The sequence below is a fragment of the Tauraco erythrolophus genome, chromosome 14, assembly GCF_009769465.1.
Source record: "Tauraco erythrolophus isolate bTauEry1 chromosome 14, bTauEry1.pri, whole genome shotgun sequence".
In the NCBI taxonomy this organism is placed as follows: Eukaryota; Metazoa; Chordata; class Aves; order Musophagiformes; family Musophagidae; genus Tauraco; species Tauraco erythrolophus.
In genome coordinates this window covers 11,472,508-11,487,668 of record NC_141478.1, presented here as the reverse complement: position 1 = coordinate 11,487,668, position 15,161 = coordinate 11,472,508, and the positions used below count along the sequence as shown (strand labels likewise).

The 15,161-nt window shown below is 40.3% G+C and overlaps 1 protein-coding gene across 1 annotated transcript; it reads left to right on the top strand.

Annotated features, from left to right (window-relative positions):
• The first annotated feature begins 3,734 nt into the window (after positions 1-3,734).
• Positions 3,735-15,074, top strand: HDC (histidine decarboxylase). The gene is given in 13 exon segments (XM_086620131.1): positions 3,735-3,796; positions 4,639-4,811; positions 5,867-5,980; positions 7,397-7,519; positions 9,202-9,336; positions 10,333-10,476; positions 10,722-10,788; positions 11,678-11,840; positions 11,947-12,037; positions 13,204-13,302; positions 13,992-14,093; positions 14,275-14,935; positions 14,938-15,074. Coding segments are annotated over 13 exon segments (1,998 nt in total). The 5' UTR covers positions 3,735-3,768; the 3' UTR covers positions 15,036-15,074.
• Positions 15,075-15,161: the final 87 nt, after the last annotated feature.

The window sequence follows — 15,161 nt, the reverse complement described above, 5'->3', positions numbered from 1 at the left end:
TTTTATTGTGGATGGTATATTTCTTGGAAAAATGTAATTTGTAATTAAAAAGGAAAAAAAAATTTACATATTAGAGGCAATTTAAAATTTGGTAGTGGAGGCATTGAAACTTCACTTTGTGTGTCTGTACAAACATTTTAAGGTTCAGTAACGAATAGAAAGGAATGTCTCCACTGGAACACAAATAGTAGTTCTTTTAGAATATTCCTATTGATCTCTTTTCCCCAATAGCCATGAAATTACTTCAGTGATACATTTTTTCTAAACAGACTTTTGCATTTTAATTATGCGATTGGACAAGTAATTTTTTTATGTTGTAGTGATGCTGCTCTTACCTGGCATCATTGTTCTTCACTGTGATACTGTGTTTGTGTGTGTCTGTGCAGTGATCTATTATGCTTAGGATTTATATAGCACGTTACATCTTCAGAGCATTGTAAAATCTTTTAAAGAACCCTTACTGTACTGCCTGAGGCAGGTGAGTGAGTGTTATTGTCTCAATTTTATAACTGGTATGAGCACAACACAGGGAGTGTTAAATGACTGGCCCAAGACCACGTGAACCTGTGGTAGACCTGGGAATAGATCTCAGGAGTTCCTGGCTTCTAGTCCTGTGCTTAGACTGAGCTGCCTTAAGATTGTTCAGTGCTGTGTTACATTAAGTTTTGAACTACTGTGCAGATTACTTTTTTGTAAGATAAAACTCTGTGCTTTGCTTTGTTGTTCCATGTTTCACTGCTTTTATGGAATTGTTTATATAAACTTAAGCAAAAAGTCTAGTTTACCTATACTGTACACAGAAGAATTACCCTTAAAACTGTACTCTGGCCTACTTTTTCTATTTTACAATTAAATATCTTTTCCACATATGTATAGTGTATAATCAATTCCATTTCAGTTGTTTCATATGTGTATTAGAAGGGCAATTTATATAAATTGCTGTGTTAAGCATTCAAAAAAATATGAAAAAGCAGTTTTGGGCTTAGAATGGCCTTCAAAAATAGGAGGGAGGAGTGGGGAAAGAATTGCATTATACAATACAAAGTAAAGTCTTCCTTCTTCAAACTTTGACTTGAGTTTATAGAGTTGGCACTTAGGAAAAAATCCTGAATATCCTAATATTGGTACAAATTTGACAGATTTGATCCCAGTTGGTAAATTTGACCCCAAAATAATCAAAATGTAATTAAAAAGGGACAATCTGTGATGGTGAATTTTAGAATAATTATTTTCAAAGATATAATCATACTTAGCTGGTACTAGGACTTGAAGCAAGCCTTGTGCAGTGACTAACTGGAAATTACTATATATTAAGGTTGTGGTTTTTTTTTTTCGGAAAGTATCCATTATGTCACTAGCAAATGCGGGAACCAGTTAGTCAAGTTAAATGTGCTGGTTAGGCATTGCTCCAACTGAATTGTTCTGTGATCAAAATAATGTTTGTGTCCTCACGTCCCACAAACTTAACTACAGTTTAATCTCTGTGAACTCTTAATAACGATAAGAATTTCAGCGTTAGTCTGAGCAGTGATAGTGGTAATGCTCGTGTCCAAATGGAGAATTTCCCACGGGTTTGACGGCACAGACCTTTGTAGCAAACAATGAAAAGAACCTTTTCTATTCATTCTGCTTCCTGTGAGCAAATACTCTATTCCTCATTGTAACGAAATCCTTCCAAGTGCAGGGTAGCTATAGCAAAAATGTATTTATCGCTAGCAGTGTTTACCCTACCCGTGATCCATTATCACCTGTCTTATTCCAGTTCCGAACAGGACCTGCTGTTTGTTCTTTTCTGCACAGAATGAGAAACCAAACTGATGAAACTATCAGCTTTGAGCAAAAGCGTAGGGTATATGTCACATGGAATATTTATTGTGTAGTTTAGCTCCGAAAACATTATTACAAGTATTGCTCCTTATTTGCTGTTCCAAATTGAAATCATAACTGTAATTAGCTACCAGCTTTCGTTGAACACACGTCCATATGTTGAAGTAATGTTTTAGGTACGTGTAATGAGCTAGAATCACAGTTTTTGAGAACTCTTGTTCTTTTTGAGTTGGTCCTGTTCTTCATGCCAGTCCTTTCTCCCCTTCTTTGCTCCCCTTTATGGTAGCATTTACAGTAAAGCCAAGAAAAGATCAGTGATGATATGTGTGGGCAGCTTGTTATTTTTTTTTCCTAATGTTTCCAGAGAAATGTGAGATAAGAGATGAACGTGCCTGTAGTATGGGTTTTTCTGCACTTCTTGCACCACTTCTTTGAATGTCTTTTTTGAATTTTTTTTATTTCTGTATATTAATCTCATGCGTGTGTATCAGCATCTTTGTCATATCTATGAAACGGTTCTTTCTCAAATATCTAATCGCAGCAGAAACTGGGAAAGGTTTTCACACTGTTCTGTAGAAAGTACGCTGTGGAGAAAGACGTTAACAGCTTTCTAGAATAATGAAAGCATGAAGGCTGTGTTACAGTACGTGGGGCAGAAAATGGAAGCTGCTCTGACAGCCACTTCTGTTCGGTGCGATGAGAACAGAGAAACTGCTGGGGTGTGTCAGACGAAGGGTCTGCCAGGCTTGGTATTGTGCTGCCAACAGGGCCAGCCCTAAGCAGGAGCCTAGGGTAGAGCAAAATCAGGGCAAACATATATTGCACTATGTGATAGTTTCTGGTGCTCAGTCTGTAAGTCCTACCTCTTCTCTTTTCCCAGGGCTACCTGGTGTCAGTGTAGAGCAAGTGAGCTCCTTCTGGTGAAGATGAGCTCTCAGCATTGAGTATGGTGTCAAAGGTCGTGCTGCCAAAGACAGGTTGGGATGTGTTTTCATGTCCTAAAACTGGAACAAGGGGGAATGTGCATGGCTTTTCTTCCAAACTGAGAACAATCCAGGTGAAGGATTTGGAGGAATTCTGGAGATAAAAGGCCAAATCTCAGTGCTTATGTGAGAAAAGCAAGCACAGCGGTGGGGGAAAAAGATGCGTTTTCCCAGGCCGGCAATCTGGGGTGATACCAGTGGAGGAACATCACCCTGCAGTGTAACCTGGCCTGATCTAGAAGGGCAGGAAATCCACAAAGAGGATCACTGCTGCTTTGTGTTGTGGTTCTGGAACTGGCAATGATTGTAAGGCCTTTCCTTCTGGTAACAGTGGACTGACAGCATTGTAGGGATGCAGGTATAGGGTCTTGGGAAACTCTGCCCTAAAATTCTTTTAAAAAAAGCCAAACAAACAAACCACAAAACCAGCAAAACAAAACAAAACAAAAACCCCAAAGTTGCCACTTGCAGGGTCAAATTTATTAAGTGCTGGTGCCTTGTTTTAATGACTACTGCTAGCGCAGTAGTTTGGTGTGCTAGGATAACATGGCTGCTTTTATTTGGTTTTGGAAGCTCTTGAGCTTTTTCTCTCTTGCAAGTCTTGTGTTAATGTGTCTTATGTTCATGACGTGGATTACTGTGAGATTTCTGAGAGATTGTTTGAAAATGAGAAAGGTTTAGCGCAGAGGCAGCTTCTCTTAGAGACAGACTATCTTACACATCAAAAGAGCAGGGATGAGAACGTACGAGAGACTGCGAAAGCCCTCAGTAGGGAGGAGTTAGATAGATGAACACTCACCAATAACCTGCCTACGTTAAACCTTTTCCAGAATGCGTGAGTCTGAGATAAAGGGAGCTATAAAGGGTGAAGCAGCTAGCAAGGCACCAGACCAAACTGCCCACAGCTTCTGGAAGGTCGTGGCCAAGGTTTGAAGAGGCGCTTTTAGAAGGAATCAGTATGGAGCCTGAGGAGTACAGGCGGAGAGGTGAGTGATCCTCTGCTTTTGGAAACAGGTAGCATTTGTTCATGGAGATAACTGTTGTAGGGCTGGGACTGGTACTCAAAATTAGGATGGTCTATATACTCCTTGTTTGCACACATATCCTTGAGACTTGGATCTGCTGAGGCTGAGACAAAAACGTGTTCCAGGGTTGAGTTTAAATTAGTGGGTTTAGAGTCAGTGGATGGTTTAGGATTTTTGGTCTTACATTTAAAATACCGTGGGAAAGCTGCAGAACTGTGATTCTGAATTAACTTGTGCGCAGTGGCTCTTCCCTGGCTGACACTGTGCAACTGCAGTGTTACTGGCATAATTCTGGAGGTGTAGAGCAAACTTTGGTCCCAGGGCTGGAAGAGGTTGTCTACAAAGTAGAGAAAAGGTGTGGAGGAGCTGTGCGGCTGTTTTCAGAGGATGCAAAAAGGGTTACGCTATAATGACAGGGAAGCATGGGGCGTTACGAAAATCTAGTTTCTGCGAAACAGTTTCAGTTAATTTGTAGGCAAGAAAATCTGTCTGTCTTCTCAGTAACCAATCAAGCTGTGCTTGTACCATGATTGTATTTTAAAAGTACATTTGAACTATTCAATGACAACACTGAAATAACCCTGTGAAATCTGTTCTGTCCCCCCGAAGCCTGTTCTAGAAGCCATGTCCCCACATTATTAGATGAGACAAGCAGGGCCTAGGAGGAGGTTTAGTTCTTGTGACTATCCTGGGAACAGTGTTCCAAGCCCTGACCAATCCTACTGACAGATTGCGTGAAGTGTTAGTACTACTAGTTAGTTTTCCTGCAGTCGAAACTCAAAACACTGGTTTGCTTCTTCCAGGGAAAGAGATGGTAGATTACATTTGCCAGTACCTGAGCAATGTGAGAGAGAGACGGGTGACTCCTGACGTACAGCCTGGTTACATGAGAGCCCAGTTGCCGGATTCTGCCCCAATGGACCCAGACAGCTGGGACAACATCTTTGGAGATATAGAGAAGATTATCATGCCTGGGGTAAGAAATAAAGTATAATGATGACAGGAAAAAGTCATTACTGCCTGGGGTGAACACCAAATCCTGGGAATGCACAGGTTTTGAAGAACATTTATCTAAATAGGTAAAGCACCCAAAATGTAAAATAATCTAATCTTTTAGACATTATGTCCACAGAAGGATTCTGGGGATTACTGTTGTGTTCCTAGCTACAGTTTTAGGGGATAGACTGATTGTATTTTTGAAGTATTTTACATATTAAGAATAACTCATATTTGCTTAAAGGGAAACAATGATTTTCTGAAACTAGTGAATTTAGCTTCACAAGGCCTCTACCTGCTGAACTGCATCATCTCAATTTCAGAGATGTGGAAACTCAAGCACAGCAAGGTGGAACATCTCTTACCCAAGGTCATGTACATAAGACTTGTCTCCTGCTCTTTGAATGTAAAGGTCGTCGTCTCCTTGTACATCCATACTGCAGATTCTGCTAAGGGAGTTCATATTACCTAGTTTGTTGTTCTATGTAAGAAACTGTTCCAAAGTCTATTTTAAAATTTCCTTGTAGATGTTTGCAGAAACTCGGCCTGATGTAGGAGAGGTATTCACCTTAAACATGCTTACACTGGCATCCCTCATACAAGCTCCTTCAGGTGTGCAGAGAGAGGCTATATAGTTGTAAATTGCCATGTGTAGCTAAAGGCAAGCTGTTGTTTGGCAACATGAGCAGGAGCAAATTCGTTGCAAGGATTCCCCCTATAAAGATAAATATTTCTGACTCCATTGTGTAATGTTCGAAAGACCATTCTTTCCTGTTCAGAATCTTTGTCTGCCTGTTTAATGCAGATAAACACTCTTGCTATAATTTTGAATTTATCTAATAACGACATAGTGTTATCATTTGCTAGTGCTGCACTCCTGTTGATATTATCTCTGTAGCTTTCTGCTAGCAGATCTATAGTTGCACATATGTTGCTGTGATCCTTTTCCATCACTTTGAACAGATGCTAATCGCTACATCTTGTGCAGAATTTTGTGACGTTTTCAGACTTAACTTCTAGATAATTTTGTTCTAGGTAGTCCATTGGCAAAGTCCACACATGCATGCCTACTTTCCAGCTCTTACTTCCTGGCCTTCACTCCTTGGAGACATGTTGGCTGATGCAATTAACTGCTTGGGATTCACATGGGTAATTTTTATTTATTTATTTTTTAATTTTATATAAGCATCTCCTGTGTGTATTATGCAGTAGCAAGTCACAGTCATTCTTTCTTGTTCTGTGAGTTAGTATAATTATTTAAGTTAACCAATTGTATGTTGTTTGCATAAATGAAAAATGTCACTTAAAAAAAAAAGAACGTATAAGAGCAAACATTACCTAGCATTACCTAGTAGTAAGAGGTGAATGAAGAAAATATACCACTAGAAATGTCTGTTTTCTAATTCTTTGCGTATCCCACTGTGAGCTTTCTTCCCTGTCGTCTAGTCTCAGTGCCAAGAGTGTTACACAAGTACTGCAGGCAATAGAGCAGCCACCATCCATTGTTGCAGGGTAGGTGGGGCTCCACTCCAGTTCTCCTGCTCCTTTGAGAGAACACATTTCCTATTTTTCCTTTTCTGAAAATAATTGTTTGATAGCCTGTCCCATAATATCTGAGTATTTTGTATTTTGTATCCTTCTCCAGCAGCTACACAGCGCTGCTAGGTTATGACTCTATGTACCTTAGTGGCATTCTAAGCCAATGTTTTCCCCAGTGATGAAGTTGCCGAGATTTTCAGATGTATGTCTCTGTGTAAGAAAGCAGTAGAAGCTCATAAACCTATGAGAAATTGGTGGTTATAGTCTTCATGTAGTTGTATCAGATTAGCTCATCGCATATACAGAAACATCCATTTCCATGCCCTCAATCTAGTTTTGATAGATTTCTGTTAAGTTTTTGACGTAAACTGATTCTTTCATAAGTCAAAAGCTGGGCACTGCGGAACAGCTTTCATCTTTCTTTTGCCACTCTTCAAAAAGCCTCCCTTAACTCTGTGCTGGAAGATGGATCAGTGCCCTTTCTCTTAAGGGACCAAGAACGTGTACTTGTGTGGTGAACTGCAGTTCCACAATTTTGTCTCAAATGGCTCATTGTGATTTTATTTTTTTTTTCATGACTCTGAAATTATTGATAGTTTAGAAGCTCTGCACTGAAGTGATGCAGGTAATTCTGAGAGAACATTTTAAGGAGGTTGGTGAGTCTCTGTATTTGATGTTCCAAGAGAGCAGCTGGTAATGAACAAGGTACCCAGAGATCACCCTCAACTACAACCTTACCATAGAGGCCTGTGTTACAGAACTCAACAAACAACATAATTTTTATTACAATAGTGTTGTGTTCTGCTACGTATAGGCCAGTGTTACACAGTTAGCTGCTTTTATATCCAGCGCTACAAAGCTTGTCATCTGCCTTTGTTGCATCTAGGTGAGATTTTTCCCAAGGCAATTAAAAAGTGTTAATAGCTATTAATTAAAATGCAATACGTGGTTTACTCTAAGGGTTATACTCCTACTGTGTTTGCAGGGTGATTTACAGCCTGATTCTCTTTCTTTTTATTTTTCTAGGCCTCAAGTCCAGCCTGTACAGAACTGGAAATGAATGTAATGGATTGGTTGGCTAAAATGCTGGGCCTTCCAGATAAATTCCTGCACCACCATCCCGACAGTGTGGGTGGAGGAGTATTACAGGTAGGGGACATCAGAGGTGGGTGGCCTCATTGACATTTTCTTTTCAGTCAAATGAATTTCCCTCTGGGTGATAGTTTTTCTGGAGTCAAAACCAGCAAGATTTGCTCTGTGGGTCTGAATGGAGACAAATGAAGAGAAGGGATGCCCATCCAGAGGGACCTTGACAGACTTGAGAGGTGCAAAACTTGTGAAGTTCAACAAGGCCAAGGGCAAAGTCCTGCACAGGGGTTGGGGCAATCCCAAGCACAAATACAGGCTGGGCAGAAAATGGATTGAGAACAGCCCTGAGGAGAAGGACATGGGGGTCAATGAGAAGCTCGACATGAGCCGGCAATTTGCACTTGCAGCCCAGAAAGCCAACCGTATCCTGGGCTGCGTTCAAAGAAGTGTGGCCAGCAGGTCAAGGGAGGTGATTCTGTCCTGCCATTCTGCTCTTGTGAGACCCCGCCTGGAATACTGCATTCAGCTCTGGAGTCCCCAACACAAGAAGGACATGGAGCTGCTGGAGCGAGTCCAGAGGAGGGTCACGAAGATAATCTGAGGGCTGGAGCACCTCTCCTATGAAGACAGGCTGAGAGTTGGGGTTGTTCAGCCTGGAGAAGATAAGACTCTGGGGAGACCTTGTAGCTGCCTTCCAGTACCTAAAGGGGCCTGCAGGAATGCTGGAGAGGGATGTTTTACAAAGGCATGTAGTGATAAGACAAGGGGTAATGGCTTTAAACTGAAAGAGGGGAGATTTAGATTAGATCTAAGGAAGAATTTCTTCCTTCTGACGGTGGTGAGGCACTGGAATAGGTTTCCCAGAGAAGTTGTGGATGCCTCATTCCTGGAAGTGTTTTAAGGCCAGGTTGGATGGGGCTTTGAGCAACCTGGTCTAGTGGAAGGTGTCCCTATGGCAGGGAGTTTGGAACTAGATAATTTTTAAGATCCCTTCTGACCCAAACCATTCTATAGTTCTATGATTTGAAATCCCAATTTGATGTTACTTTATCAATTTTAGTATTAAATATAGAAGATATAGAGTAGGAAATGCTATTTCTTTTTGTCCTGATTGTGTTATGGTTGAGGAGGAGGTACTCTTGTGGCTTACGTAAGGATAAATGAGAGTCAGATTTGGTTTCTTCAGTCTGTTTCACATCAGCAAATTATTTGCTGAAGTGATTCTTACATAATTAGAGAAGGAATCCTTGTCACTGTCATTCTGCCAGTGGTCCTTAGCCACACAAGAAATTATTTTTCCTTTTTCTCATGTTTACTTTGTGTCTCTGAGAGTTGTAATATCATGGCCTGAACCTTCACCTCCTTTTGTAAGGCCTAAGGAAGTATCCCCTGGAATCAGTGCTGAGGCTCTGTGATGTTATAAGGAGCTTTGCTCAGGTTTGTAATTTTTATGGAAGATACTACAGTTTAGCTGTAGAGGAACAAAAGGAAAATGTGGTTTATTTACTCGCCCCAACTCAATCATACACATTAGAAATATGCAGCAGTTAAAAGGCTTTGCTTTGTGTTGCTGGGCCAGAGGGCTGCTTGTCAGCTAGTGACTTTCCACAGCATCCCAGGAAAGTGGGAGTAGAAATAAAAGAAAGGGTGGGCAGCTGAGCACTTAGGTGACTTCAGTAAATCCCTGACAAAATAGCAATAAAGTAGCAGTATGTTGCAATAAATGAGCACTGTCTTTACAGAGCACTGTGAGTGAATCAACCTTAGTTGCACTGCTGGCAGCAAGGAAAAACAAAATCCTGGAGATGAAGCTGTCTGAGCCAGGCACTGATGAGTCTTCACTCAATTCTCGCCTCATCGCTTATGCATCTGATCAAGTAAGTTCTTAAGGTTACAAAGGAAACGAGTTCGCTTCTGCTGCCTCACCCAGACCATACAATGTGAACTCGTGTTTCTGTACCAAGAGGAAGACACAAACTGACTGCCTCACAAGCATGGACGAGTCCCTCTAATGTTGCTTTCTGCACATGGGGAAACAAAATCAGTGGGAGATGAGGTTTTGTAGGGTCTCAGCAGTCCTCAAGAGGCTGTTTCACATGACTCATTTCTGCACTTCATTCCTGTTTTCCACAAAGCCTTACTCCAGTAAATAGGTGCTGATCTCGTGCTGCTTCAGCTCTTCTTTCTTCACGTCCTCCTTCCACTCAGAGACAGGCACGCTCAGGGTGTTACCTCAGTGCTGCTCCTGGTTGTGGTCTCCACTCGAGGCCCCTGTGCTCGTTCTTGGAGGAAACATTTACACAGTACTGTGACTCTGTCTGCAAACCCCTTCTGTCCTTTGGCAACTGAACTGAACTATCGTATTCCCCTGTGAAAAGTGCAACAGGAGAGGCACTCATGCTGTTCTCTCTTAGTGTAACTAAAAGGGCTTTTTCCTGGGGGGAGGAGAGGGGGGGGCGGATTTGGGCTACACCAGCCCAGAAGTAGGCATGCTTCAGGGGTGTTATCTTATGGCAGGGAGGAGGGAATAACTGAGGTTGATCCATTTCTAGAGGCTCCTTTAAGATCTGAGTTTTGATAAATGGCCCTCCAAACGTAAAGTGAGGATGCCTGTTACTAAGTTTTAGAGACCAGTACCCAAATAAATGGAGCATATGCATTCCTTGGAATTAGTGTGTTATTTCTTTTAGTTATTCACAAAGAAGAAACTTTCAGACTTTTATTAATACAGTGATTATAGTAAGGACTTATCTCTACTTTTCTTGCAACTCCTGTCTTTTATAAGGCTGTAACTTATCACAGCTGTTCAGCCTCAGAGCTTGCTTTCTTACTGTTTTTTTGGGTTGTTTTTGTTTTTTTTTTTTTTTTTTAAGGCACATTCTTCAGTAGAAAAGGCTGGCTTGATTTCTCTTGTGAAGATGAAATTTCTGCCTGTGGATGAGAACTTTTCCCTCAGAGGTGAAACTTTGAAGAAAGCCATTGCAGAAGACAGAAAGAAAGGCTTAGTGCCTGTCTTTGTATGTTCAACTTTCTGGTTGGGAGTATTGGCATGGTGTTGTATTCTTAATGTCAACATAAAATTACATCTGAAACATTTCTTATTGTGTTAAAATACATTAGCTGCAGGTTCAAATGTATACAAGAATGTATATTTTATTAAAAAAAAAAATAATTTTGACTGTATATGATAGCCTCTCCACTTTTAAAGTGCTTCATCCATTTAATAAAAAAATGTCATCTTAACAGATTTGTTTTCTTCTAGGTTTGTGCAACTTTGGGTACAACTGGCGTTTGTGCTTTTGACAATCTCTCAGAACTGGGTCCAATTTGTAAGTGTCCTTTCTTCCTGATTTTAAACTGTGGTAGCACAGAAGAGACAGTAGAAGCATTTTTCATGCCAAAACCTAGAAGAGTAGAAACACTGATCAGCTGAGTTTTTCAGATGTGTCTCAAAGATCAGTGGAGTCAGTGTAAGACTTTGCAGTGATTTCTGTGAGATTTAGGTTAGGATGCTAAAATACATTCTATCCAAGATACTCAACTGGATATCTTTATATTTAATACATTTATATCTTTATATCTTTATCTATTTCTAAATCTTTAATGTGGTTATTCAGGGAGTACAGACTGTGTATAGTACAGAGTGCAGTACTGTTGTAGGATGGATACATAAATATTTAACCTAGCAAAGGAGTTTTGAAGGCAGTGTTTGGTAGGACATCCTTTGTAGCCACCAGTTCAATAGGTAAATTTGACGTAGGTGCAGATTCTATACCAGCATAAATTCTGACAAGCAGTTGCTGAAGACCTGCAGCACTTTCTCTAATGGGTTTGAGTGTGGTGTCTGTCTCTGTGTCCTTTTTGCTTGCCACCATAGCTTTATTCTGGCTTTGTGTAACTGTGTTGTACTGGGGATTTTCACTTAGTAAAAAGACAGGTGACAGAAATCAAACGTTAAAAAGCCTCACTCATATGAAATATAGAATAGTGAATTTTGTTACAGAGTCCATCTGATTTCAGCATTCTCCTATATTTTAGGGTTCTGGATCCACAGCTTTAGAATAAAACTAGGTTGTGAATTGTTTGTCTTGCTTGCTATTTTGTTGTCAGCCTGTCTACCTCCTGCAGAAACACACACCTAGTTTTCAGAGAGGAGAGATTAAGCATGTACTTTGATTCCTTATGTCCCTTACATAACAACCATTTCGATTCCAACAGGTGATTCTGAGGGACTCTGGCTTCATATTGATGCTGCATATGCAGGAACAGCGTTTGTATGTCCTGAATTTCGATTGTTCTTGGATGGAATTGAATATGCAGATTCCTTCACTTTTAACCCTTCTAAATGGATGATGGTTCATTTTGACTGCACTGGATTTTGGTGAGTAAAGGCAAAACACAAACACCACCAAAAGGATAACATGCACATTGCAAAGTCTTTCTCTGCATAATTTTTTGCTAAATACAGTTCATTCTACAATTGATAGGGTTAAGGACAAATACAAGTTACATCAAACCTTCAGTGTTAACCCTGTCTACCTCAGACATCCCAACTCAGGAGCTGCTGTTGATTTCATGGTAAGTTGTTATTTATGAATTGATGTTTTAAATTGCCTTTAAATTGCTTGAACATTTTAATGTTCAAACATTGCAAAACTCCTCACACTCTGGAATGTGCTTATCTTATAGCTGGTCTTATTACATAAAAGCGTAAACTCAATTGCACTGAGATCCTAATGCAGATTAAATAGTAAAACTTTGAAGTGAGCTTTGGTTATGCAAATTAATTATAAAATTACTTTCAGATACAGAGATTGAAGTAGTTAAGATTTTTACACAAATGGGGATCCAGCTTAGTTAGAAAGGTCATTTCTGTGCATCGGTTGCTGAAGTAATTCCTACTGACAGCATTTGGCTAGTTTCCTTGTATCTCTAATGTGTAATAGAAAGGAGTAAGCCATAGAAACACCATGCTCTGAAACAGCAGTAGAATGAATTACATATTTCTTCAGATTAAGGTATTCATAGGAGAGCTAAGAGGCATTTCACTTTAGAGCTATCTTACACCAGATTTCAGCCCAGTAAAACAAAAGAATATTCGCTGCCAATTGTTTCTGCTATGATCTCACCCTAGTCCTGAAAAGATAGTTGTTTTCTTGAAATCAATAGTGCTTTTCACTGGAGTGTAGTGGGGGGGCGGATATCAACGAGTCTGTCTTGTGGTTAAGTAGGACCGTGCATGTAGTTGTGTCGCTCCCTGGAAGTATTCTTGTACATGTTTTGTTACTCTTTTCCATGCAGTAGGTGTTACTTCCTCTGGAAGGGTATACTCCTATATCAGCTCTCACTGTTTAGAGTTGATTTGGGAAAACATTCAGGATGGCACTTAAATATGCAAATTACAGGAGCTGAAGTGAGCACTAAAGTGTCAATGGACACATCTTAAATTGATAATGCTCTTTAAATGAGAAAAGGTTTTGTTATAGCTGGTAATTAACTAAAAATTCTAAGTGTATCTAGGCCATAGATTAAGGGGAATAGCCAAAATCTTATTTTGAAAATAGTTGAAAATATGTAGTTTCTTTGATGGTTATTTCTGAGGCTAAGCAGATTTTCAGTAGTATGAGTTATTTGTGTCAACGGAGATTTCTGACTTGAGTCTGAAGCAACAGACATAGCAGTGTAGGGGGGGACACTCTTTTCTGTTGCTTTGCACTCACTGGTACACCGTTGTGTTTTCACAGCACTGGCAAATTCCGCTGAGTCGTCGATTTCGTTCTTTGAAGCTGTGGTTTGTGATTCGTTCATTTGGGGTGAAAAAGCTTCAAGCTCATGTCCGACATGTATGTGAATTAGCAAAGCAAGCGTAAATATATTATGTTTGTTTATTGGCAGCTGAGTTTAATAAATTCAGTGATGCAAAGATGAGTAACAGAAATCTTCTCACACACGAAGCTCGCATGTGAGCGCTAAACGCATGCTGATTTTACTCTGAAGTAAAGGTTGACTGTGTGGACAAAACGTTTCCTGTACTCTTGTTGGAAGCAATAGGCGGTGGAAAGCGACTCGATAAGTCAATGCCTTCTGTACGTTACTGAGTGCTAATCTGTGGCTTTCTGTGGGGCAAAGTGGCAGCTGTTTGGGAAGCAGGCTGTCGTGAACGGCTGAGCCCATTGCTATGAAAATTTACGGGCTTGAGTCTTTGATGGAGCGTAAATACAAGGGATCATATTGTGGATCAACAGTTACCACAAAGGGCTCTCATCTGAGAAGGCACATTCAAACCTTCTTCCAGAAAATTCCTACCTATAGTCCAGTTATGTTACTCTTGTTCATTGTCAAGGGTTTGGGCAAATAGCGAGAGACTTTACAATTCTCAGCTTTTTATCATCCTTCTGTTTGCTACCATTCATGCATTGGAATGATGTGTTTCAGTGAGAAAAGGAATTCTTTTTAACTACTTAATTTCCTGTTTTACAGTGGGTTTGTGACAAACCAATACATAACTGCTTTTTTTTCCCCTTAATTATAGGGTACTGAAACAGCCAAATTCTTTGAATCCTTGGTTAAAAGTGATCCACTCTTTGAAATTCCTGCCAAGAGACACCTTGGACTGGTTGTATTTCGTTTAAAGGTAAAGATCGGGCCTTTTGCATGTCTCTTTAGAATGCATTGACCACAGCTGATCTCTCCCCAGACGTTAAGAACTGTGAATAAACTTTCATGTAAAAAATTGTGATGCTGGAATTCTTAGAGATGTTTAGAAGTCACTGGAAATTCTAACTGTAGGGTTTTTTTATTCATGTTTAAAATAGGGTCCCAACTGGCTGACAGAAAAGCTCCTGAAGGAACTAAGCAGTTCTGGCAAGCTCTTCCTTATTCCAGCGACCATTCATGACAAGTTCATCATTCGCTTTACTGTAACATCTCAGTTCACAACCAGGGAAGATATTCTGCAAGACTGGAACATCATTCAACACACTGCAGCCCAAATCGTTCACCAGAATTATGGGATGCACTGCATCAATTCTGGTGATGGGGCAAGAAGCCCTAATGTGATAGTTAAGCCTAGTTCTGATGCCATTAGTAATGCTTCTCAGCTTTATCCAGATGGAGGAAAATACAAAACACTTTCCAGAAAAATAGTAGTTCAGCCTAAGAAGTTAGTAGCGAGTCCCAGTACGTGCGTGATTAGTCAACAAGTGAAAGGTCAAGGGGATCCTCTAGATGACTGTTTTCCAGAAGATGTCCAAGACGTTGCCAAACATAAGTTAACCTCTTTTTTATTCAGTTACTTATCTGTTCAAGGCAAGAAAAAGACAGCACGTTCCCTTAGCTGCAACAGTGTGCCAATGACTGGTAGTCTTGAGCAATGTAATCCCAAAGCAGCAGCCACTGACAAGAAGGAGTCTCATGCAAATTCCAGAATTCTTTCCAGGCTGCCTGAAGAGGTGATGATGCTCAAAAAAAGTGCCTTCAAAAACTAATTAAGTTCTACAGTGTCCCAAGCTTTCCAGAGTGTAGCATTCAGTGTGGCCTCCAGCTGCCTTGTTGTCCTCTGCAAGCCATTGTTTAACAAGTGAAAGAGATTGGTCCTAAAGACCTCTCCAGGTAGAAAAAGAACCAAAGTTTGCTTATTCATATGCAATACTACATGTTATTTTGTTCAATATGTAAGCAGTGGCCATGATCACTGAGAAAA